The sequence below is a fragment of the Ursus americanus genome, chromosome 35 (assembly GCF_024610735.1).
Source record: "Ursus americanus isolate L20-20 chromosome 35, mUrsAme1.1.p, whole genome shotgun sequence".
Lineage (NCBI taxonomy): Eukaryota > Metazoa > Chordata > Mammalia > Carnivora > Ursidae > Ursus > Ursus americanus.
The window spans coordinates 27,428,825-27,452,629 of record NC_142161.1 but is presented as its reverse complement, the minus strand read 5'-3'; the positions used below and the strand labels follow the sequence as shown (position 1 = coordinate 27,452,629).

Sequence of the window (23,805 nt, the reverse complement as noted above, 5' to 3'; positions counted from 1 at the left end):
ACTTCCCCTCCTGCAGCCCTCAGTTTGTTCCCTATAGTTAAGAGTCTCTTATGGTTTGCCTCTCTCTCTGTTTTTATCTTATTTTTCCTTCCCTTCCCCTATGTTCATCTGCTTTGTTTCTTAATGTGTCTTTTAAATTACATGTTGTCATATGCTTCTCTCTTTTACTGGAAATCAGGACATAAATATGATAGTCTACCGTGGTTTTATTGAAGCTGTAATATCAGTTTTAAAAATGCATTTTCCTGTACTTAAGGAATTTAACACCTTTGAGATGTAACAGCCCCCTGAGAATCTAAGGAGTTTCCTTGCTGTGCTCTCTGTGGTAGGAATCTGGGTGCTGACGTGCTCCATGTCCTTGGCACTCTTTAGAATCGGAACAAGCCACCTGGTAGCAGAACCCCCAGTTGGCCTCCAAAGAGTCCCACAGGTGTGTGGACTTTGGTCATCAAAGGCACTTTGACATTTTTAGTGTTAAAATCTGATAGCTTTACAAATATATAATTTAGGTCACTTTTCCCACCTTTCATTTTAAAGTGCTTGGGGTTCTTTTATAAATATCATGACTAATTTCATACGGTGATTTGCTTATTTGTTTCTAGTTCATTAAAAGCTTTTTAAGATTTCTTTCTCTTATACATATTTTAACCATTTGAAAAGTAAATGAGAAATACAGAAGTACCTTCTGGTCGTGATTACCTGGACTTGTTTTCCGTGTGCAGAATTATGCTTGATCATCAAATAGTGTCTATTTGTAATGACCCTGGGTTCGTGCTCCTGCTTCGTATTATTGGTCTGAGGCTTTTTAAATGCACTGGAGGAAATGTGACGACATTTCTCATTGCATCTCTTATTAAATGTCTGGAAGTTGCTTTATCTTACTATTTAACCACCTTACTTTAACCTGAAATGGTGAGGGTATTGTCGGATTCCCATTTGGTCTCTGTAAACCACCACTCCCTTCCTTTACAATGGTCTCCACTGGGGTTGACTTGAACTCCTAAGGTCTGTGGTTCCCAATTATAGACAAGAAGACATTCTGATTAAGAGGCTGCAGGACTTGCTTCTACTCTGTATTAATGCTTTGTTGTCAAACTCATTGCAAAATTAACTTCGGTTTTGCATGCTGTGCACCTCGAGCCTCTCAGAGCTACTGAGTCTGATGGGAAGCCGGGGTGAGGGGAGGGCTGTTGGGAAAACCAGCAGCTCTCAGTGAGAGGCGGCGACGAGTGTGGAAAGGCTGTTCTCTCCTTCCTGCTTTATTTCAGTAATGACTGCCTCTTTCTCTGGAGAAAGTGTGCTCTAGGATGCTGACTTGATTTCTGCAGTACTCCACGGATGCTCTTGTAGCTTCTTGTTTGGACGGAGGGGACTGAAAGTTCTTTAGTGTCCATCCCAGATTTTAGACTTTAGTGTTCATCTGTATGATAGAAACCCTGGAACCCAGAATTTGGAAAAGTGCATTGGCCTGTCCAAGGTCAGGCAGCTCATTTCAAGCAGCAGCAGAATAGGGACGCAGATTTCTTCATCCCTGAATTTGAATCATGTCTTCACAGCCTCCTCAGACTCCAGATATAGCAAGAAAGAATCTCATTCTCCACCCCCCACCCCCAGCCCCATCAGCACTACCAGCACATCAAGATAGTGTAGTGTCTGAGCAGTCTTTGAAGTCAGCCCGGATTCAAGTACTGATTCTTGCCAATTTTAGCCCTATGGGGGTTAGCCCTATTACCTTATAATAGTCTGAGCCTCAATTTCCTCATCTGTATAATGGGAAACAATACCCTCCTTACAAGATTGTGATGAGAGTTGAATAAGATTGTGGGACACATAGTTAACTTCCATGTTCGAGGTCTGCCTGTATGCTTCTCTCTTCCCTGCCTCCCTTGCATACGCAGAGCAGGTCTTTGATAAATAGTGGCTTCCCAGTAATGATTTCCTGAGAAAGCTGCGAGGCGCGGAGAATGGATTTGCTCGAAATTCTCTTGTGTGGCCGCGGTTTGCATCTGTTCCCATCTGTAGGCAGGGCCCCTTGGATCACTCTTGGACTGCGACTTCAGACATTTGTTGTAGGTTTGGACTCGCCTTTTCAGACGAGCTTTGCCTCTCTTCACATCGCCTGCCGTAAATGACTACAATAACCGAGTGCGTTATTTAGGAAAAGACATTTCACAACAGTGTCTTTCATTATGAAACTATGTCTCTGTATCCTTTCTCTTTTGCATAATGCTGTACACATCGTTTTCCTGCGCGGTGACCTTCTGAAGTCCCGAGTTTCTCTCCCCATGGCAGCTAGCACTTCGTGTTCGGAGTGTTCTTTCGATTTCCCTTTGTATTAGGAGATGCAAACCTCCTCGGTGTGATGTTAGCTCCACGGGCCTTTGTCTCGTTTAATAAGATCACTTGGTTGAACACTTGGCTTGAGCCTGTCATCCTGGGGCTGTTCGAAGTGCTGCCTGTGCCCATGTGGGAGCTGCACGTCTTTGATCTCCATGATTGCACGAGACGACTTTATGCAACGTTAAGTTCCTTATTCTACTTCCTGTTACAGGGTTTTTTTTTTTTTTTTCTGTGTGTGTGTGTGTGTGTGTGTGTGTGTGTGTGTGTGTGGTTTGAAGTAACGTTTGCTTCTTATGCAGTGCTTACATTCTTTTTTCCAGAAAGGCAAATTGTGCTTCTAAAAAAGCATTCGAATGAAATTTGCAGAGGAAAAATGATGAGGTAAATTTCTATTAGGCAGGGGTGACACATGACAAAAAAATCAGACTTGACTGGTCCTCCTGTTAATTTAGTTTAAATGTCATGTGTGTTTTTAGTCCATCAGGTAATTTTCCCATTGCTGCAAACTGCCCTTTGAGGCATACAAGATATAGGAATGCTTGTAAAATGAATGGCAGCAATTATTATTCAAATGAGGGGGTACCAACCGGGGGAAGCACAGCTTGGAGGCTTGTTACCGTGTGAGATTTAATTGCGTTGTATATTTGTGAAGATTTCTAAATTTTAACATAATGCAATAGTAAAGCTCCCTTGGAGGAGAAAAATGGTACTTACAAATCCCAGTTACCGAACTTAGTGAGCCCACCGATGCACATTTCTTCACAATAGAGGGCATTGATTAACGGTTTGGTTCTGGGATGTGCCCTGAGGGGCTTTTCCACCACATCAGTATTCATGAGCATTGTCAGAAAATAGCAGTCACCTGCCTCTATTAGAGAACGATCTTCTTGAAGATGTGGAATTTACTGTTATTTAAAGTGGAGGGTCCAGGGTCTCTGTGCCCTTGCAGGAGGGAAATAAAGATCAGTTTAAGACTTAAGACGGTTCCAGTTGTTTTGATCGGCTTGCCATGTTTTCATGTTTGGATTTTTAGATGTGTGTGTGTGTGTGTGTGTGTGTGTGTGTGTGTGTGTGTGTAAGAGGTCCATCAGATAGACACTGTGGGATTATGAAGAACCTCTGAATTAATCAAAAATGTGGCTGATGTAATAGGTCCGTTTTGGAAACTGTGCAGCTCTGCCCGTGATTATCTTAGGGACGCTGAATGTCCCCAGACCGTCCCACCTGCTTGTTTTTGTGTCTCTCGAAGCACTGACCAGATTCAACCTTGTAGGTGCTAACCAGCTTTCCTTTCTTCTCCCCCCTTCTGCCCTCCCACAATCAAGATTCTCTCCCGGATCTTTTACCCCCTGGAGTCCCAGGTATTGCTTTACGTGGGCTTTGTGTCACGGTGAGGATTTGACACGGAGCAGCACAGGGATTTCCCTGAGAGGTCAGACCAGCAGTGAAGCATGTCTGGGGCAGGCTGGGCTGCCCGGCTTTGAGGAGTCCAGTCAGAAGTCCTGGGTTCTGCAGGTAACCCCGAGATGTCAAGATGTGAGGCCCCCAGCAAGGTACACGCCTTCTTCGTGCTCTGTCTCCTCAGTCCTATGGGGAGATGCCTGCTGTGACCGACTCCCATGATTACGAGATCCAAATGACCAAATGCCCGGGAAAGAATGAACCCGCGATAATACACCCGGTTCATCTAGTGTTATCCAGGACCCACGTTCATCCAGTTTTCTAATAACTGGATCTCATACCCCATTTAGTGACAGTCTTAAAAAAAGAGTTACCATTAGGGATTACAAACATTTTATTCAAGTTTTACCCTACCAAAGAGGATATTAAACATCATAAGGTCGTTCTTGATCATTTAAAATCTCCTTGGTCTATCTATATTATAAGAGCAATATTCTCACGATTTATTTAGTGGCACAGAGGTCCTTGCCTCAACACTAAACAACGGAGCCTATTAGTTTTTTGAGACCATGTCTTTTTTTTTTTTTTGAGGACTTTATTTATTCATTTGATAGAGAAAGAGCACAAACGGGGGGGGGCAGGCAGAGGGAGAAGCAGGCTCCCCGCTGAGCAGGGAGCCTGATGCGGGGCTCGATCCCAGGACGCTGGGATCATGACCTGAGCTGAAGGCAGACACTTAACCCACTGAACCACCCAGGCACCCCGAGGTCATGTCTTTTTAAGTGGTTGGTGTAGTTTTTTAAAACCAGGTTTTTTAAGTATACGAATTATACTTTATTTTTGCTTGAGGGGAGATAGTTCATGTCTTTACTCAATCCCAAGATGTCAGTCGTTACTTCTTGGAGTGCTTACCGCCAAGTGCTCCCGTCTCTTATTTGCTGCTTCTAATCTGTAGTGGGTTCGGAAGCAGGACATCAGAGCTTATAATAAATCAGGTAGAGTGAAAATAAATTCCTCCCGAGCTGCTTGTGTGGCATTTTCTGTGGAAAGAGTGTGGGCGCTTTTTCACGCCTTCCTCAGCCTTGGACACTGCTTGTTGTTTTCCAGTTGTCTGCTCTCGCGTTGTCTGACACGCAGTCTCCGTATAAATGAGGTTTACGGTCTCAGAGGGCGGCGTGTTTGTAGGAGGCCTAAATGTCCCTGGGATGTGGTATAACGGAGTCTTGGGAGTTGGATGGAATTGACCAGAGTACAGGTACCTTGGTCATTTTTCAGGGTAAGATTGAGGTACATGGACTCCTGGGCGACCTCCATGGCTGATACTCACTGAATTGGACTGTGCCAGGACTAGATGGAGAAGGGCTCTTTCTGATCCCCTCGGTCAGAGCTTCGACCTTTAGAAGACCCAGCAGAGACCCACGAGCCAAGTGTAAAAGACTTGGAGTTCTCAAGGAGAGTACCTCCCTTTTGACATAAAAGCCTCTTTCTGTTCAGCTCACAACTGGCGAGGAGAAGCTAAGGTTTCGTTCAGGTCACTCCCATCAGTACCCTACGGGAGGAGAACCCCGAGCTGAGGTCCCTAAACACAGCACACTGGATCCGTTTCTCTGATGTTGGGCAACTGTCCAGATCCTGGTGGGGAGGCAAGATCCCGGCTGTCATCTCCTCCCCCTGGCTGTCTTGGTCACTCTCAGGTCCAGGTGCTTTGCTTGAAAATGTGGCCATTTCTCTGTAAAAGCAGAGGAAGCAGTCATGCCATACACCTATTGGTAATTAACTGCACCAAGTGGTATTAACTACCACTTGCTGAGTACCTGATAAGTCCCTGGAAGTTCTAGACCTCTTACGTAACTCTCATTTTAATTTCCTACTGCCGCTGTGAGGGAGGTGTTATTTTAAATAACATGAAGTACGTGCAGTGCACCTCACACAGCAGGCGCCTGTGCTCCCCGTGCCGTTTCTGGAACATCACTCGTGGGCAGGATCTCTGTCACTCTCGTTCACGGCTCTATCAGGGCCTAGGGTAGTGCCTGGCCCATAGCAGCTGCCCGATAAATATTTGTTGAACGATCATAAAAATTGTTCGAGGTCCCCATTTTACACATGAGCAAACTAAAGCTCAGAGAGGGTTAGTAATCTAGCTACCGCAGGAAGAAGCGGCTGAGGCAGGGTCGGACTCTGGACCCAGCTGGCTCCTCACCCTCCGACTGCCCACCCTGTGGGGAAGGAATGATTCCGGTAGGCAGTAGGCAGTGCCTGGCAAGTGTCCCTGGATGGAAGAGCCCTTGGGTATGTGCTGTTTGTGGACTGGCTGGTTGGGAAGACGGCCTTGCCCCTGGAAACAGGAGCCAGGATGCCACAGTGCCTGAAGCCCACATTCATACTTCGGGCCGGCAGCAGGACCTGGCCGTCCTCCCTCTTGCAGGCTCCTCGGTGATTTGTCCGTTGGGAACCCTAGTCAGCACCACTTCCCTCTTAATTTTTTGTTGATTGCTGGGCCCTGGCTCTCTAGCAGACGCCCTGCCTCCCTTGACAGGTTGCCTTTTTTTTTTTTAAGTGGGCGAGGAGGAGGGGAGGGGCAGAGTGAGAAGGAGAAAGAGAATCCCAAGCAGACTGTCGGCTGAGCACAGAGCCTGACATGGGGCTCGATGTCAGGACCCTGAGATCATGACCGAGCCAAAACCAAGAGTCGGACACTAAACCCACTGAGCCACCCAGGCGCCCCTGCCTTGGCAGCTTTCTGCTCTGGCTTTGTAGAGTAAACTGCTTTTTAGTCTATACTATCTAAAGGAACATGATTTTAGAAAGTAATTTTAAGTGATGAAATGGATGCAGTAGAAAGAGCACATACACTGGGGAGAGCATGGCGGATTGCAAGCACATACGATTTTGTGGCCTAGGAACCTCAGCGGACTCCTCTCCTTTACATCGACTTGTGTGGATAAGGCCTACACTTTCTTTCCTCCGTTGTTTAACTGATGAGGTTTGCTGCTTTTCCCAGTACAATTCGGCAGTGGTTTTTATCTGTCACCTATATTCAAACGTCTAGGCAGTGTCTCGTAATGATGTCCCAAGAGACCACGGCGGCACAAATATCAAATTGACGGACTCTGTACTTACGTATGGTTTTCTGGGTAAACAGGTGGCACATTATCAAACTGGAATTATGGGGAGAAGAAATACCGTCTTTCCCTTCTGCCTCATGGTGAGGTCACATGAATTTAAGTTGTAGAAGAATACGCTTGGCCATAAAGAAAACCGTTTTACCCCTTCAACCAAAGCAATATCCCAATTCCGAGTAGTTACTTAGGTAAAACTTGTGTTGTTTCATCCTTCTGTCAAGGTAATTGTGTGTTTAAGAATTCAGGAAAATGCTTCCCAAGGTTCTTTTATTCTTTGTGTTTGCCGTTGATTTCTTTTTGTTTATAGAATCACAGGGGCCTTGGGAGATAAGTATTACATACCTGCCTCAGACAAGACTACGGTCAAGTCATCCTCAAACGGTCACACATTCTCTTCTAGAATGTCTTAGGACATGAAAGCCTCTGTGGGGCCTTGTTACAATGGACCCTTTACTTGGGAAGTTTTCCCTAATATCTCACCTAACCTCTTTCTCTTGTGGTCTTGTTCAGAAAAATAAAAGGAGTTGAGTTCAAAACATACCTTTTCCTGAGTTTATAAGGAGGGTTTTGCTCTATAGCTTCCCCGCTCAGGACTGAATAAACATGGAAGTTAGTGTTTAGGACACTGGGGTGTCAGAAATGATCAGCCCACTTTCCCTTCAGTGCTTTGGAGAAACGAAGAAAAGGGAAAAAAGCAAGTTATGCCTCACTTCAAGGCTGTCAGGATGCTACCAAATGGTTCTGGTACCTTGAAGATGGATTTACTTCCTTAAGGCTGTGGTGATGATTTTGAATTTATTTTTCGTTGTTTATTTTTAGGTGCATTTTGACCAATTTAAAGAAGCATTAATACTTCTCTTGTCCAGAACTCTGTCAAATGAAGAGCACTTTCAAGAACCAGGTAGGGGCGCTCACTAACTTTTCTTCTCTACGTTCCCTTTAAAACTTGTCCAGGGAAGAATTCGGGACCTTGAAGCGTGTCTATGAGAGCTTTGGGCGTCTGCCTTTTAAGACTGAACAGTTATTTTCAGTGACTTGTCTTTTGATTTTATCCTAAAAGCCTTGCAGCTGTTGAACACTAAAATGAGGCTTCCCTTCCACAGCAGTGTATTAGGGAAGAAGTAATTGGATTGTTCCTAGGCCATATGTCAGATGGTGTGCCAGTAACTCATTCCCGGAATGAGCAGAGTGAAGGCGGATGGTACTTTCTCCATCCTACTTCCTGTGTATATGGAAGGATCTGAGTTGGGGGGTGGGGTGGATTTTGCCCGAAAGAAGAGTGGCCAATCTAGAGATAATCTTATTTGGTCCTAGTAGGTGGATAACACTCTGCTATAGATATTATCGTGTTATATTATAATTGATAATATATATCTCAAGCAATGGTTCTTGAGGACCATGTTGTTTATTTTTGTATTTTCAGGGTCGAGGAGAATGCTTCACACATAGTAAATATTCAACAAATGTTAACAAATAAAGGACTTACTATTACACTACACTAATTTATTTTAAAGCACTGTAGATTATAAGACATCATTATTTTATGTATCTCTGAAAAGAACATTTTTTTGGCAGTTAGAGTAAAATGCCATCGATTGTAAGACGTATCCGAATGTCAGAGTGTTCAGAGCTGGTCGTGTTGGTGGGGGGGTGTCTGTGTGTTTGTGTGTGTGCCTATCTTAGGCTCAGTGAAATACGGTAATTATGTAAAGGTCTAAACAGGGCTGAAATTTGTATGACAATACAGTCCGGTTTTATCAAATCATTGGTTGTCAGGCTAGGGCTAGGGGTTGGCTACAAAGGAGCATGGGGGATTTTTGGGGTGATGAAACTGTTTCATGCCTTGACTGCGGTAGTAGTTACAGATATTATGAGTTCTTCCAACCCATAGAGTTGTGCACTAAAAGACCGAAATTTATTCTGTGTGAATTATACCTCAATAAACCTGATTTTTAAAAAGATTAACATGAAAATATAGTCCAGTCTTTGAGATTGAGGAGAGATCGTTAACATTTTGTCACTACAAAGGCTCCTTCAATGCGACCTATTTAGATACAGCGCGGACGGGAGCTCACCTCTTCCCTGGCGATCTGGTTCGCTGTGCCTTCTGGAATGCTCAGACGTGCGTCACGTGTATGGACGCTGCGTTTAGCAGTGTTTGGATTCCAGATTGAGGCTCCCCTTTCTGCCTGTCGTCACCACCCCAAAGAAGGCTGTCATCCACTCTGAGGCGTGCCGGCACTCTCTGGAAGCCCGCAGTGAGCCTGTGGGGGCGGTTATTGCCTTCTGGAGGTCTTCCAGACTGCTAATAGAATTTCTGCAGGTGACCCCTGCTGGAACATGGGCTTCTGTTCTTGGAGGGCTCACACTTAGTTGGTATTTTTATGTAGTCAAGGTGATCTTTCGTCTTGATAACAACGGCGCAAGATCTAGGGACCCTGAATAGAGCTGATTTAGTCAGTAAGAGCCTCCGTAACCTAAGAATTCAGTCTGTTGCTCTTCTGTGTGTCGATCACGTGGTTTTATGTGGGTTTGGCATGGGCAGTCCTGCCACCAGGCCACACGATCTCTTCGCTGCCCTTTCTTCCAAACCTGTATTGTCACCTGCCAGAAAACGGTCATACTAAACGTACCGATTTATGGCGACCACAGACGCGACGAGCACCTCCTCGAGTTGCTCAGTGTTGGGATCTAAATCGGGTGAGGGGGGGACAAAAGCTGGCTGAGCTTGGTCAGAGCCAGGAAGTACCGTTTCCGAACCGAGCTCCAGAGGGTGGGTTCAGAGTGACGTGTGTGCCCCACGGCTGTGCAGGTCGAGACCATAATCTGGACGCGTCGTCCGGGACGACACACAGAAGGGACTTCACCGTGTCGCGTGTGCTCCGTCCTTTGGGTAGGCTGCCGCAGACCTTCGTGAGAGAGCCGCCCCGAGTCAGTGGAATGTAGCAGCAGAGCGCCTATCGACAGCGTCTTGCACGGCGTGTACGGGCCCTCGCTGCTGTCTGGCCTGCAGGGTAAAATCGAGGATTGAGCCGGCGCCCCACAGAGCGTTTATCCCCTAGGAGCCAGTGAGTCAGCCCGCCTCCCACATTCCCTGCTTTGTCCCCGAGCATCACCGCTGTTTCTGTCTCTCGCCCATCTCACTCTGGCCCCTCCAGTTGTCCCTGGGGATCACGCAGTTCTTCCCACTGCAACATTCTCCCACCCACTCGAAAATGCGACTCAGCCCCCGCGGGCTGACTGCCTCGGCGGGCAAGCGACAGAGAAAGAAGGTTCAGGACTCAAATGCACTATCAAGGGTCCACCTGCGTTCACCTCCTTCTTCCCCTTTGTGAAGATGACTCTGCCCTAAATCACAGACCTGTAATTGTGGGGCTGGTGTTTTACCGATGAGCACGCGGAGGCCCGAAGAGACACGTGGCTTAACTGAAGTCTCACAGGTGGTGGCAAAGGAGGGCGTCACCAGGGGCTCCTCCTCTCTGGGAAGCTCGGGTTGAAGAGCGTTCACCCCCAGGTGGATGCGCTGGGGGCAGCCCCAGTCCTCGGTCACTGCGGCCTGCCGCAAAGATTCTGACAGTTGGCCAGAGTCAGCGGGAAGGAGTGAGAAGAGCAAGTTCACCTGATCGTTAGTGACAGGAATGCCTGTGTCCGCACTGTTCTTTGGCTTTTCTGTACTTAATTCATCTCGTACCGTAAGGGCCAGACCTGTGCTATTTTTGTCTTGTCCTTTGAAATCAATGGACCAACTAGACTTTGAGAAAAAAGACTGCCCTTAGACTCTGGAAAGTGACTGAAAAAATAGGGCCACAGGGCACAGCCTTTGAAACAGAATGGGTCACAAACGGATATTTTATAACACCTAGGATTTTTATCAGTTAAAAATACCGGATGCGGTACCAGAGTACAATATAGAAAGCCCAGCTTGATATGGTGGAAAGGCCCTCAAGCCAGGCGTTAGAAAATACTGGCTCTGCCTCTCTAACTGGGTGGCCTCCTACATCACCACCTCTGTGGTCTTCGGTCACCTCATATGTGAAAGAGGTTGTACTGGAAAATACTTAAAATCTGCTCAGCTCCAAGATTCAGTTGTGTCATCTTTGAATATCCAAATTCATGACAAAGGCTAGCTTTGTGTTTCTGTCAGATTCTACCAGACAGAAATTGACACTGCGAAGTTCTGCTTGCTAAGGACAAATGCCCGGTGGACCTCACGCTTTCATGTTCCTCTGATAAAATACAGTTATATATAAATAAAACAAAAACAAAGCTGTATTAGAACTTGAGAGGAGGGGCGCCTGGGTGGCTCAGTCGGTTAAGTATCCGAGTCTTGGTTTCTGCCCAGGTCATGATCTCAGGGTGGTGAGATCGAGCCCTATGTCAGGCTCTGGGCTGGGCGTGGAGCCGGCTTAAGATTTTTTCTCTCCCTCTCCCCACCTCCTCTCTCTTTCTCTCCCTCTAAAGAAAAGAAAAGAAAGAAGAAAAAAAAAGAATTTGAAAGGAGATGGAGTTAAGTTATTATTCCCATAGACTTGGGTTCTGCCATCTGTAATTTCTCTGAGGTACAATTTCTTTATTTTTAAAATTAGCGTGATGATTTTTCATACTAGATGATTTTCCGCATCTGTTTTACTCTGATAATTGATGATTCTGAGGCTTTTAGAGAAGAGTTTCTCCCCTAACAACAACAACAAAATGAAACATGGTGATGCTGAGACAGGGACAGGAGAATGGGTTGGGGACGGAGGGAATTGTTTGTAAATTCCTAACTGGTTAACATCAGTGATGTAATTGCTTCATATCTACACGTACAGTTTAATTTTTAAATTATTTTCCTGGAATAAGAGAGGGACAAAAACTTAATGATTGGTTATTTATTCAATTTCCTCTGCATTTGGATTATAGGATTTTTGTGGAAATGCCGGCATGGCTCTAAGCTGTATGGCATGAACACACTGTCTGGATCTGCTCTCCAGAGATGTTGTCCTTGCTTGATGCATCTTGCATTCGATTTCTGTTCAGTAGTAAATGTTAGCATAATCCCGGAAGCCCTTTCTTTCCCTGATATGGTTAATGTAGAAATCTGCCCTTTTGTTTACCTGGCGAGGGAGAACTCAGACCTGCAAAAGCCATTACGAAAGTAAGACTATGTGTGGTTTTGGTGCCGATGATGCTGTTTTTTTAGACAATATTCCTAATTCCAGGAGCTGCCCTAATTTAATGATTTTTCTTATATTTTGAAGAAGCTATAAATATAACAGATACCTTTTCGTTCACTCACCAAGTTTGCAGTGAAGTGGGTCTTATGGGCATCGAGCTGAAGATGGGTGTTTGCCACTGTATTCAGAGGCCTTGGGCCGGGCTCCGAAGTCTGGCTGAGGGCCCTGTTTATAGGAGATCTACACACAAATGGCCCCAGGGTTGTGTTCTGTTGTGCTCTCTCTGGTTGAGTCAAGTAAGTAAGAACGTGGTTCCCTGTTCCCTTGTCTATGGACGAGAACAGTGAGGACCAGCACATTTTTCCCAAAAGTTAAAAGCAAAATAAAACCACCACTGCCATCAAGAAAGGAGTGAGGAGTCCCTTCCTAAGGTCAGGGGGAATTGGAAACACTTACGCCCACTCCTGGTCACGTAACATGACAGGACCTTCATGGAATTATATGAAGCAATGAAGGAGCAGCAGAAACTATAAAAGTGCCTTTGGCTGATGGATGCGGCTCTCAGATGTTACGCTATGGAAATATTTATGGATGCGCACAAAGATGTGTGTGTAAGGGTGGTCATTGGAAATAGCGGGAAAATGTATATCAAACATAAATATTTGACAATTAGGCATATTGTGACGTCTGTAACCAAAGAATAACGAGCAGTTCAAGCGTGCTGTGGAAGAACGCTTTCGATGAGTTTACTGAGAATACTCACGATGATTTTGCACATGCTTCATTTTTACGAAGGGCAGGAAGGCGTTCTTTTAAAACCTACATGTGTTGTGCCGAAAAACCCAAAATACTCATGTGAGCAAAACCGCTGACTCGGGAGTTGTGCCAATGTTGTAAGTTTATGTCAACTTTAGAGTCCGAGAAGGTTTCCAAAGCAGGGACATGAAAAGGAGGGTTAGGGAGTCTTAGCGTCCCTCCTGTATGAGGGCAAAGGGGAAGTGACAAGGGGAAGGGGTAAAGGGGAAAGAGGTGGTAAGGAAGAGAAAATTCAGGCAAGACGGACACGGAGGTGGCCCCAGTTTCTGAGATGACAGGCTGGATCACAGCATTACGCGTTTGCCACTAATCTTGCCCTTTACCAAGAAAAATGAGGTCAAGGAAGTTTGTTGTGGGTTTGGAGGCTGTGGAGTCTCTGACTTTGCTCCCCGGGCCCGGCCCCCTGGCTCCAGGCCACTGTTGGCCCCACAGGAGCCCGGGGGGGGGGTCGGGGACCCCATGGGGTGTCTCGAGCTCCCCGGGACAGGAGCTACCGGACAGAAGAGCGACCTTGTCCCACTGAGCTCCGGTCGTCGTCCCTTCCAGATAAGCAGGCTAAGCCTTCGTGACATTACGTACCCCTGATCTTTCTAAGGGCTGAGGGTTCCGGTCCAGGTCTGTTTGAATCAAAGCCCAGGCTCTTTCCAAGGAGCTCTACTGCCCTAGAAAGCCTTCCCGTCCAGCTGGGTTGGTAATTCTAACGTGTAAAATGCTTTTAGAAAAACAGGACCGTGATCTTTATGACACCAGGGGCTGTCAACAGCATGGGTGGCACCAAATTCATGGAAGAAAAAGTCCTGTGACAGTTGTGCCATGCCGTTACCGGAGAGAGATGTTTTGAGTTGAACCTGGAACAACGGGGAGGATTCGCTTAAGTGAAACGTGAATCTCGGCCTTCTTCCCCGAAATGGCTCAAGATGCTCGGCCTTCAGCAGGCGTCAGCAGGCCGACACCCCAGGAGAAGGCTGGGGAAACAGTCCTACCATCCTGAACAGCTCAGAGCGTTTTTCTGTGCAGCTTCAACGGCTTTTAGGGCTCCGTAGACCAGCTGGTCAGACCCCTCAGTCCTGGGGGTTGCCGGCCGCACCCATCCGCCAGCCCGGGCACCCCTGTGAGGTGCAGACCTTCTCCTCGAAGCTTTCCTCCCAGGCACGGTTAATCAGAGCCCCCTGTTAACTTTGTGCCCTGAAGCACCTGTGCTCCAGCAAGAACCATCAACGCGGACTGGTGAGCGCAAACTGTGGCGACCGCTCCTGAAGTTGTCCCCGCATTCCCTGAGAGCCCCCCAGGAGCCCCCACATCTTGCGTGGGGGTTCCAGGAGAGAGGGGTGGCTGTGGAGCGGGCTGCTAGCGGTCAGGAAGCAGCTGCCCCAGAAAGGGCCGTGTGCGCACAGAGGTGTGGGGTGAGGGCCCTGCTGGCTGGCGACCTCCCGCGGAGGCAGAGAGCAGGCCGGGAGGCGGAAGGAATGTGCGAAGGCTTCCCTGATGTCTTTACGTTGTTCATTCTCTCTTGGATTCTCTTCTCCCCCTCCCTCCTTGGGACATCCTCCTCCTCTCCCCTTTCTTCTTTCTACCACTCCAGCTCACCTCTGCCCTCCTCCTTGGACCCCCCACTACACGTTGCCCCCACTTCTGGTCCCCTCCCCTATCTGCTCCTCTTGCTCCCGCTCTCTCCACTGGCCTCTAAGTCCCTGCCCATCTTCTCCCTCCCACCCCCCCCACCACCTGTGCCTGTCCGTGTCTGTCTCCTGTCTCTCCCTCCCTCCGCCTCTCCCTCTTTCATCCACCCCCTTGGTCTCCCTTGAATCCCTTCTCTTCCCTTTTCTCTTACTTAGTATCGGGTATGGGGTTGCACTCTGTGTCATGCGGGGGTGACGGTGTTCACAGGAGGCGAGGAGCTGGGGACGTGCCATGGGGCTGGGTGGTGCTCATTTGCTGCCTGATCGCCCTTTCCCACGGAAGCTTCTTGGGGCTGCTCTTCCTGATGTTTGCATGTGCTTTGGTTTTGACTCCTTATTTTTAAATGAGTTTCAGGAACCCCATGAGCTCAGCAGAAATGTAACATGGAGGGCCTCAGATTGGCGTTACTGTGTGCCGAGCGCCTTTGGCTTTGGAAGGGGCTGGTATCACTGGGAACGATTGTCCAGGCTAACCGAATGGGGCAGGAAGGGAAGGAGAAAGCAAGGGTCCACACAAGCAGTTTCAAAATAAGACTATCCCCACCAAAAGGCAGAGCTTCCTTCTTCATCGTGGAAATATCCTCAGGTCAGTTTTGGGAACAGGGAGGTTTAAATCAAAAAGCGATAAAATCTCCATCTTATCCCTCAATGGGCACAACACGATACTTTGCCCATGAGCTTCCTCTTGGATTCTCACTGTTTTGGCCATTGGGAGAGCAGAGCCTTCCAAGTGGAGACCCACATCCCCCAGGCTGCAGCCAGTCCAAGGAGGAGGCCGTGGACCCTGTGCTCTGTGCTGCTCTGTGAGTTGAGGCAGGGAGGGAGTCGAGAGAGGCCTGGGCGGGTGAGTGTCCGTGGTTTTCCCTGCCTGCAGCTGGCGTATCCCCTGAGTGGTCTCTCTCACTGACTCTGCATTTCAGTTGTCCTTTTATCGTAAGTGCAAGACTTCAGGTCACAAGTCCTACGTATGCATGGTGGTTCATCGTGATTCTGGGAAGTGGACATTATCGCAGGTCTGGAATTTCTCTCCTTGGGACAGATGGGGTATGGAGTAAAGAATGCGGTGTCTGAGTATCCAGATTCTGTTTCATTCCTAAGACTGGGAGAAATGGTATTTCCTTGTCTTTCAAATTCCCCATTTAGATCCCCCCCCCACCTGCTCGGTAGAGACTATGAGTTACTTCCATATTTCTCCAGCAGTCTTTAGGGGAGTGAATCAAGATTTCTCTGTTGTCCCCTACTCACAACCAAGTGTTTGGTTTATGGAATAAAACCCAGATCATCTAAACTAAGTCACGTAGGACTGCTTCAAAGCCACCTCACTAGGATTGGTGCATTTCACAATAAATTCTGCAAGGATGGGGTCCAGGATTCCTCTAGGCAGTCTGGGTTTGTCCTCTTTCCTTCAAAGCCCATTTTTACTTTTGTCAAATAGGAGAAATAGAAAACGGAAAGAAACAAAAATGACCCTGAAGCTTGGAAATCCGAGTAGAATCATAAGTAAATGTTCAAGGAAACAAAACACTGAGTTTGGCAATCCTTTACATACTGTTTGTTTCACTGGCGTTTCACGTCCCTCGTTGGAAAACGTAATTGGAGCAGTCCCTTACACTTACGTTAAAGAAAGCTGTCTGACGTACACAGTTTCATTTCTTAAATCAAAAAACACTGTATTACCTGGCATAGCTAAAATTGTTCCGTGATGGAACCCTGAAATGTGGAAGTTACATCTGGCTGCACTCATAAAGGACGTAAACTTTGCCCCCAGGCTGCAGATGTGTGAATGTTGGACGTGGTAAGGCTGGGGTAGAGCATTCTTTAATTTAGGGGTACAGGAGTGTCCTAAAATTCATTTGGTGGACTGCTGTTGTGGCCTTTTAAAGGCCTGGTTGAGACTGATAGAGAAAACCATGGTTTTCAAATGTTCAACACTTTAATGACTGTTGACCATGAATGTTCTCTCTGGACGTCCTTCTTCGCTTCTTGTCACGTAAGTGTAGTGACGCTCATACCCTAAATAGGGGAGAGCTATGTGAGTATGTAAGTCAAAGAAGTAGTGGTTGATGATTGGTCCCATTAGTCTGATTCTTTATTGGGAAATTCTCTAGGAGGTCACATTACCACCTCAGTCTTCCTTGGTGTGCGAATACTTTCATCCCCCAAAGAGTATACAGGTTAATAGATTTCTCTAGAAATTGACTTGGTGATGCAATTACATTCTGTTAAAGATGCTAACTTAAAGTTTGCTCAAAATTACTTATAATAATAAAATATGAAATAAGCATTTTAAAAAAATTCTTGGCAATGCAAAAAACAGTAAAATAAACCCAAACCTTGCAGGGTCCCTTAATGACTCACAATCTATTACCTTCTATCCCTAACCCAAATCCAGCACTGCTCCCTTGCCTGGCATGAGGTATTTAGTGGTAAATAACTGGGGAGTCATTTCCCCCCCAGGTGGGTTTTGGAGTATTTCCCAGTTGCTTTAAGTGGGTCGCTCTGTCCCACCAGTCTTTTCCTCTGTAAAAGTGCAGCAGGCAGAAGAGCTCCTTTGTCACTCCCATCTCCAGACTATGACCGTTCTCACACCGGGGAAATGTCACGTTCCCTTTTCTGATGGCGTAAGTTTTTCTCTTCATCTTTTCCAAACCCACCCCCCCACCCCCCCGCCGCCATCGTCGCTAACGGTGTATCTTGTCTACCAGTAAAATTTAAATGTGTAATATATTAAGGATGGTTCTGCATTGCCTCTTATCTGACTAGCGTCTGTGGGTGTCAGCTGGCAACACGTAGCTCGGGTGTCTGGGCCGCTCCTGAATACTCACAGGTTGACCCACTCTCTCCTGATGAAAGGTACCTTCAAACGTGCATGTGATTTTCAATATAAATTGTGTATGCTTAAAGTCTCCCTGTAAGAGAATCGCTCGACCAAATAACATGACTTGGCCGGGACTTTTAAGAAGCTGGATATAAATATCGCTAGAAATTATAGAGCGAGCGTAAATACTTCACTCTGAGCTTTGCTGAGCATTTTCAGAATGCTTCTGACCGCATCTGTGAAATCTGAGCTTATGCCGGAGGAAGGGCAGGGGGTGCAGGGAAGGGCAGCGTGAGTCAGACGGGATCCGTGGCCCTCCCAGGAAACGACAAAGTCATGGCTAAACCCTAAGATGGTTTCTGTGGTGGTGAAGCAAGGGTTTCACTCTTTTAGTTCTTATCCAATCAGCCACCCACGTTTTGATGATGGGTGTCCATACCTCATCTGAAAATCTACATGTCTGAGTTCAGACACCTCTTGTGAAGACTGTCCTGTTCAAACAGAACGTACATCGTGTTCTCTAGAGAGACGCCGTGCTTTTGTGGATGGTAAGAACTGAAATCAAAGCATTGCCAATCTTTTGTATTTTAATAGAAAATCTTATTCTCCTAATTCTGTGCAAGGTGCTAAAAAAAATCTATTATCTAAGATGACATTTGCATAGAGTGAAGTATTTATTCTCTTGCTTCAAAGCTACCCATTGTAGAGAAAGGTTAGTGCGTGGTGGCGGTGGTGACGGTGGTGACGGTGGTGGCGGTGGTGACGGTTGTACCTGAGACATGTTACATCAGAATGCTGAGGTCCTTCTTTAAGGTCAAGAAATGGCTCTCCCCTTTATGCACCTTCCTTTTTATTTTGTCCAACACTGAAGCTCGTGAAGAGAAAAACATAACCTACTGTTTTCCTTTATACAGTTTTGCATTTACAGCTTTTAATTTTATAATGCGATCTTGATGCCCGGTTTCATATAAGCGATGAGCTGCCATTAATTTATTAGGATCCACTCTGTCAGTTTCTTTGTTCTGTCATCCTGCTTGTCTGACGGATCAGAAGGTGGGACGGTTAACAGAGGAGTCGCTGAGGTACAGGAGGGGGTGTGAATACTAGCCCGGCTGCTGTGGCGTTTGGTTTATCATCACCCCCAAGACTTCCTCCAATGCTGTCTCTGTCGGTACGATCTCCCCCTCTCCCGTTCCCCTCCCTGCGAGACACCAGCTTCGTAAACAGAAGAACAAATAGGACGCCTCGCTTTCTCCTGAGCTCTGGCCCTCTCCGTGAGACCCTCCCCTGCTGGCATTGCAGCTCCCCCACGGGATGCAGAGATGTGCTCGGGGAGCCCTCAGTCGGCTGGAATTAGAAGGCGTGCTGTGCATCTGACCTGGTGCCTCAGCCCCGCCCCCTCCAGCACAACTGGTGAACAGTGTGGTTTATTTTGGGGCTGGTATAAGAGGCTGCGTCTGACAGCTGGGAGTGTCAGCTCAGGGCTGAGTCTGTCATGTAATGTGGCCTCAACTCTTGTCTCCTTGCCTAGACTGCTCCCTAGAAGCTCAGCCCAAATATGTGAAAGGCGGCAAGCGTTATGGACGAAGGTCCTTACCCGAGTTTCAAGAATCCGTGGAACAGTTTGCAGAGATTGAGCCCCTTGGTGAAGAAGCTCGGCCCTCCCACACCCCAGCCGGTGAGCGCAGCGAGGTAAGGAGTCGACAGGCGCGCCCTCCTGGCCCGGGGCTGTGGGGACAGGTGGACTGAGGGGTATGGCCTCTCTCAGTTCCCAACCTGCCACTCTTACTACTTGCCTTGAGACTACGCGGCTCATTTGTCTATGGTTGGAATGTTTTCATCTCCGTTTCCGCTTCTGGAGAGCTGACATTTCTGGGCCAGCTTTGCGTTTATATAGTTAAAATTCAGTTGCTGTCACGTTATCTGGGGTCTGCCACGTGCAGCACTTCTCGGGACTGTGTCTGTCCTCGAGGCACGGCCATTTTCAGTGGTGGGAAAAGCTGCCCCCCTGCCTGCCGGCGCCCACAGTCTATGAACCAGCGTCCGTGGCAGGTGGCGGAGGAAAGCGGTGCGCTCAGGCGTCTTGAGAGCCGCGCCTCATCCCTCGTGGTGGCATAAAGCGGCTTTCAGACCTGGTTCTTGTGGCCTTGGCAGTCGCCACGGCTCTCCTTCCGGGGTGTGTGGCCCCCGGGCGTGCCCGGCCCTCCAGCCGGCCGATTTGCCCGCTTTGCTCGTCGCCCTTCTTTCCCTTGTGCATGTCGCCGCAATCTACCCGCGAAGGAGAAGCAGTAACATTTTCTTTATTCTTTCCTACGGCTCATTTACCAGCATGCCGTTTATAGAACATGCCGAGAATGCCGTGCTGAGCAAGCTCTAAATATTTCTTGCAAATCCCAACTTAGACTGGGGATGCAAATATTTCAGATATTAACATAAGCTGGGAAAGGGACAAAGTTCCTCAACTTTCTCAAAGTAGTCTGTCGATGGGGGATTGACGGACGTGTGCGTGTGTGGGCACGCACGTGTGTTCATTGCTGTCCAGCGCCCCATGTTCAGCTTATTAAAGCCCGTAGGAAGCTTGCTCCAATAATGTCCCCAGCAGTCAGACATCTAGCATCTTCAGCCTTGCAGAATGCCCACGAACCCAAAGGTGACCGAAAAGAGCACAGGTGCTGAGCAGAAATGAAACCAGCCATAGTACTGCAGTCTAGAAGACACAGGACTGGTCTGCTGATCCCAAGAAGCTCCCACCATTGTTTTAAAGATAAGGAACACCTAGCGACGCCTGAGTGGCTCAGTCAGTTAAGCATCTGCCTTTGGCTCAGGTCATGATCTTGGGGTCCTGGGATCGAGCCCCACATCGGGGTTCTTGCTCAGCGGGGAGTCTGCTTCTCCCTCTGCCTGTGCCCCTGCTAATGCTTTCTCTCTTGCTCACTCTCTCAAATAAATAAATAAAATCTTTAGAGGAAAAAAAAAAGGAATATTTGTCCTCACACTGGAAGTGAAGAAGGAACAGTGGCAGACATGTGAGTGAGAAAGAAGAAAAAAAGCAGGCAGAGAAGGAAGATAGAAACCCTCTCAAAATGGTGTTAAGAGTGTCGTGGGTGAGAGGTGACAGCTGAAGACAGAAATGGCCAAAGAAGAGGACACTGCCTGGGACGTCACAGCACTGGGGCAATCGGTCTGGAGTAGAGGCTATCTCTTCTTGGGTTCAGTCCGTTTCAGACCCTTTCTTGGGTCCCTGTGAGAATTTAGATTGGGCCCTTTCCCCAGTAAAACACATGTACTCACAGGCACGAAAACTTTGCATATCTAATTTCAGAGATGCAAGTAATTTGCATACTTTAGTTATTGCTGTGTTCCTAATATTTACCTTGCTGTCAGGAAGGGTCTCATTTTATCACATGAAGTCTGTTTCATAACCCTGAGTAATGTGGGATGTATCTGAGACACTTCTCTATGGGAGAAAAATGCTTAAAATACATCTCAGTACTTCAGGGGGTAAGCTTTCGTTATGTGGAAAACACTTTAAGTCTAGTATCTCCTTTCTCCAACTACTTTCAGTACCCAAGGCATTGTTATTTGATGCTAAGAAATAAAACGATTACTTATTTTTTGATGAGATAGTTTCCAGGTACTACCTGGGGACACCCAGACAGTTCTTGGGCACAGCTGATTTTGTTGCTGGCAAATTACTTCTTATATCCTTGTTTTATCTACTCTACTGACTTCCAGTGAGATTTACTGTTTAAAAGTGAGACTTTGGGCTCATGTAGAGGTAAAGATAAGAATTGAGGCCTGAGTTTGGGCAAAATATTGCTGCTGTGTCTCAGTGAAACGGTATGTTGGGAGAACCATTTCACATGCGTCCTCTACCCCCCATGTACGTCAGCTTCTCGCCCCTCTAGAACCTCAGAGGTGAGACCTTCTGACACTGTACACAGAAGCTTTAGTTCTCAGTGACCCCTCTCAGTAGAACAGCAAATAGAGGCCCAGAAGCATCCTTTCTCTCGATGTCTGTTCTCCTTGAGGACCCCTACTGACCCGACTTTGCGAGTCTGTTATAGCCCACCGCCGAAAGCCTCTAGGGGCACTGGATAACCCCTTTTTACACTTTTAAAAATTGCTGAAGGTGGACTCCAGCCAAAGCTCACCCAGATGCTTTCTTGTGTAAAAGTGAAGTGTTTTGTGAGCTGCATTGAGACTGTCGGTTTTCAGAGCGATTCATCACTTTAAAACATCAAGAGCTGCCCATGTGACATGTTTGAAGTTCCTGTGGTCAACCCAAAGGACCCTTCCAGGCTTTGTGTCGCAGCCACGGCCGTACGTCACACTCACTCCTTCACAGATACTCACAGTCCAGTGACGTTGTTTCCTCAGGATGTCGGTCTTACGGCACACTGTCGTGTCAAGAGAGCATTCGTGTTTTCGGGCTGGTTTCCATAGGAGCTCAGCCATTGAGGGCCACTCTGGGCAGCTCGAGGTTGCCCTCAGAAGTACCCCGGTCTCTTTGGGGTGCCTGGTAATCTTCCTTATTCCACGATGGCCCCCACTTGGGAACTGTGGGGAAGAGAACATTCTTAATAACCTGTGGGGTTTATTTATTCTTAACTTATAAGCAGTTGAGAATCTGTCAGGAGTTCTTTACTGTTCCGTTGGCTTCTTTTTTTCCCTTTAGGTTGCCTGAGGCCCTTTTGTCATCTGCACTTGGGTGCTAAAAATTTATTTCTTGGGTATATTTGTTACCAGTGGTTCATACTTCATCTCAGTGTCGCTGGGCAATATTGAAGGAGGGCGCGGGGTTGTCTGTTTGCTGACGTGAATAATTCACAAGGAGTAGTCAGATGGTGAGCCGGAGATGGGCCTTCTTGGTTTTGACTGTGGGTTTCCTTCGACTCCTGGGTCCTGGCTCAGGAAAGGTGAGAATCCTAGCTTGCCTTCAGACTGTGGCCTCTGCTGCTCTCAGACAGGCCTGATTTTCCCTAAAGTGACTTGAGAGTTTTTTGATGAAGGTGAAGGGACCTGAACTTGTCAAAGTTACATGGAGTAGAAGCCCCTCTGTGGCTACCCAGCAGGAGACCGATTCTTGCTCAGGATGAATCCATTATTTTATTCATCTGAGCACTTGGAGAGGGATGGGCAATGACATGGAGTGGTGTCACGAGCACCGCTGAAAGCTGACCTCAGGGTGGCTTGCTTCCTTCTAGGAACTCCTCCTATAGGGATAACTGAGCAGACAGCTCTCTGAAGGGATAAAAGAGTAACGCTCCCCACCCCTTCCTCCTAGGGTTATTCCTAGTAGGGAAGTCGCCATGGATTGACAGTTCATGCCTCTCTCCTGGGCTAGTGGCTCACAACACCTTTCCTGCATCTTTATTTGGGAGGCCTTCTCCCGCACGTACAACCAGAACTACGGGTAATGCTCCATACGTGTGCTGCTTTATACCTCCAGCCCTCCCGCCCGCCCGAGAAGACACAGACATGCAGACAGATGAGAGGGACGCCATTATAAAGTCTGCTTTTTTTTTTTTTTTAAAGATTTTATTTTTATTTATGTGACAGAGAGACAGCCAGCGAGAGAGGGAACACAGCAGGGGAGTGAGAGAGGAAGAAGCAGGCTCCCAGCGGAGGAGCCCGATGTGGGACTCGATCCCGGAACGCCGGGATCACGCCCTGAGACGAAGGCAGACGCTTTAACGACTGCGCTACCCAGGCGCCCCTATAAAGTCTGCTTTTAAGCAACTAGATTTATTTTTAATGTAAGTCCCCTGGGACGCTTCCGGCTTCCTTCGTTGCCTGGAATCCCTCTCATGACCACTCGTGGTCCAGCGTCATGATGCGGTGCCTTGGGTGAGAACGCACGTGTCTGCTCTGGGGTCCCAGATGCTCCACCAGCTTGGCCTCACCCTCTAATGGAATATACGAGAACGGGCCTCGTTATGAGGTGCTTTTGATGTTTCAGTTCATGGGTGTTGAACTAATAAGACTTGTACACACTTTAATCCTCTCAATCCAGCTTTATTCCAGCAATTTGATTCTTTCCTGCTGAAACAGAGAATCTCTAACCGAGCTATTAAATATGCCTCCCCTACCATGTCTGGTTCACAAGGCCATAAAGCCATCACACAGGGGAAAAGACCTGTCATCTTCCTAAATTTTCAGCACGAAAATGTGTATTTCAGAATTTCATTTGGAAACCCTGAAGCAGAATGTGCTAATTCACAAGTGACAAGTAGTTTCCACCATCAGGCTGATAATGTGCGTTCACTTTCCAATTTAGTGTGTTTATCCAGCAAATGGATCCCCTTGGGACCTGACTTCTTATCTCAGGTGGCATTGAAAGGAAAGTGGTGATTTTTTTTTTGTGGGATCATTTTCACTCAAGGCAGTTCAGTTGGACATTCTATTCTGAATTAATCCAGGCCAACAAAGGGCACCTTCTAGATTCCACTGTAAGGTGTGATTAACGAGAC

At 47.3% G+C, this 23,805-nt stretch overlaps 1 protein-coding gene across 9 annotated transcripts in view; it reads left to right on the top strand.

The window, feature by feature from the left end:
• Window positions 1-23,805, top strand: part of NIN (ninein) — a 93,679-nt gene that overhangs the window by 12,559 nt on the left and 57,315 nt on the right. For 5 of the 9 annotated variants that reach the window (XM_087858998.1, XM_087859000.1, XM_045798677.2 and 2 more), the window contains 3 exons: window positions 7,683-7,764; window positions 17,278-17,367; window positions 18,864-19,024. In XM_087858998.1, the coding sequence (XP_087715124.1) occupies window positions 7,683-7,764; window positions 17,278-17,367; window positions 18,864-19,024 (333 nt within the window). The remainder of the gene's footprint in view (window positions 1-7,682; window positions 7,765-17,277; window positions 17,368-18,863; window positions 19,025-23,805) is intronic. The other 4 variants (XM_045798696.2, XM_045798687.2, XM_045798726.2 and 1 more) reach the window with 1 other exon arrangement.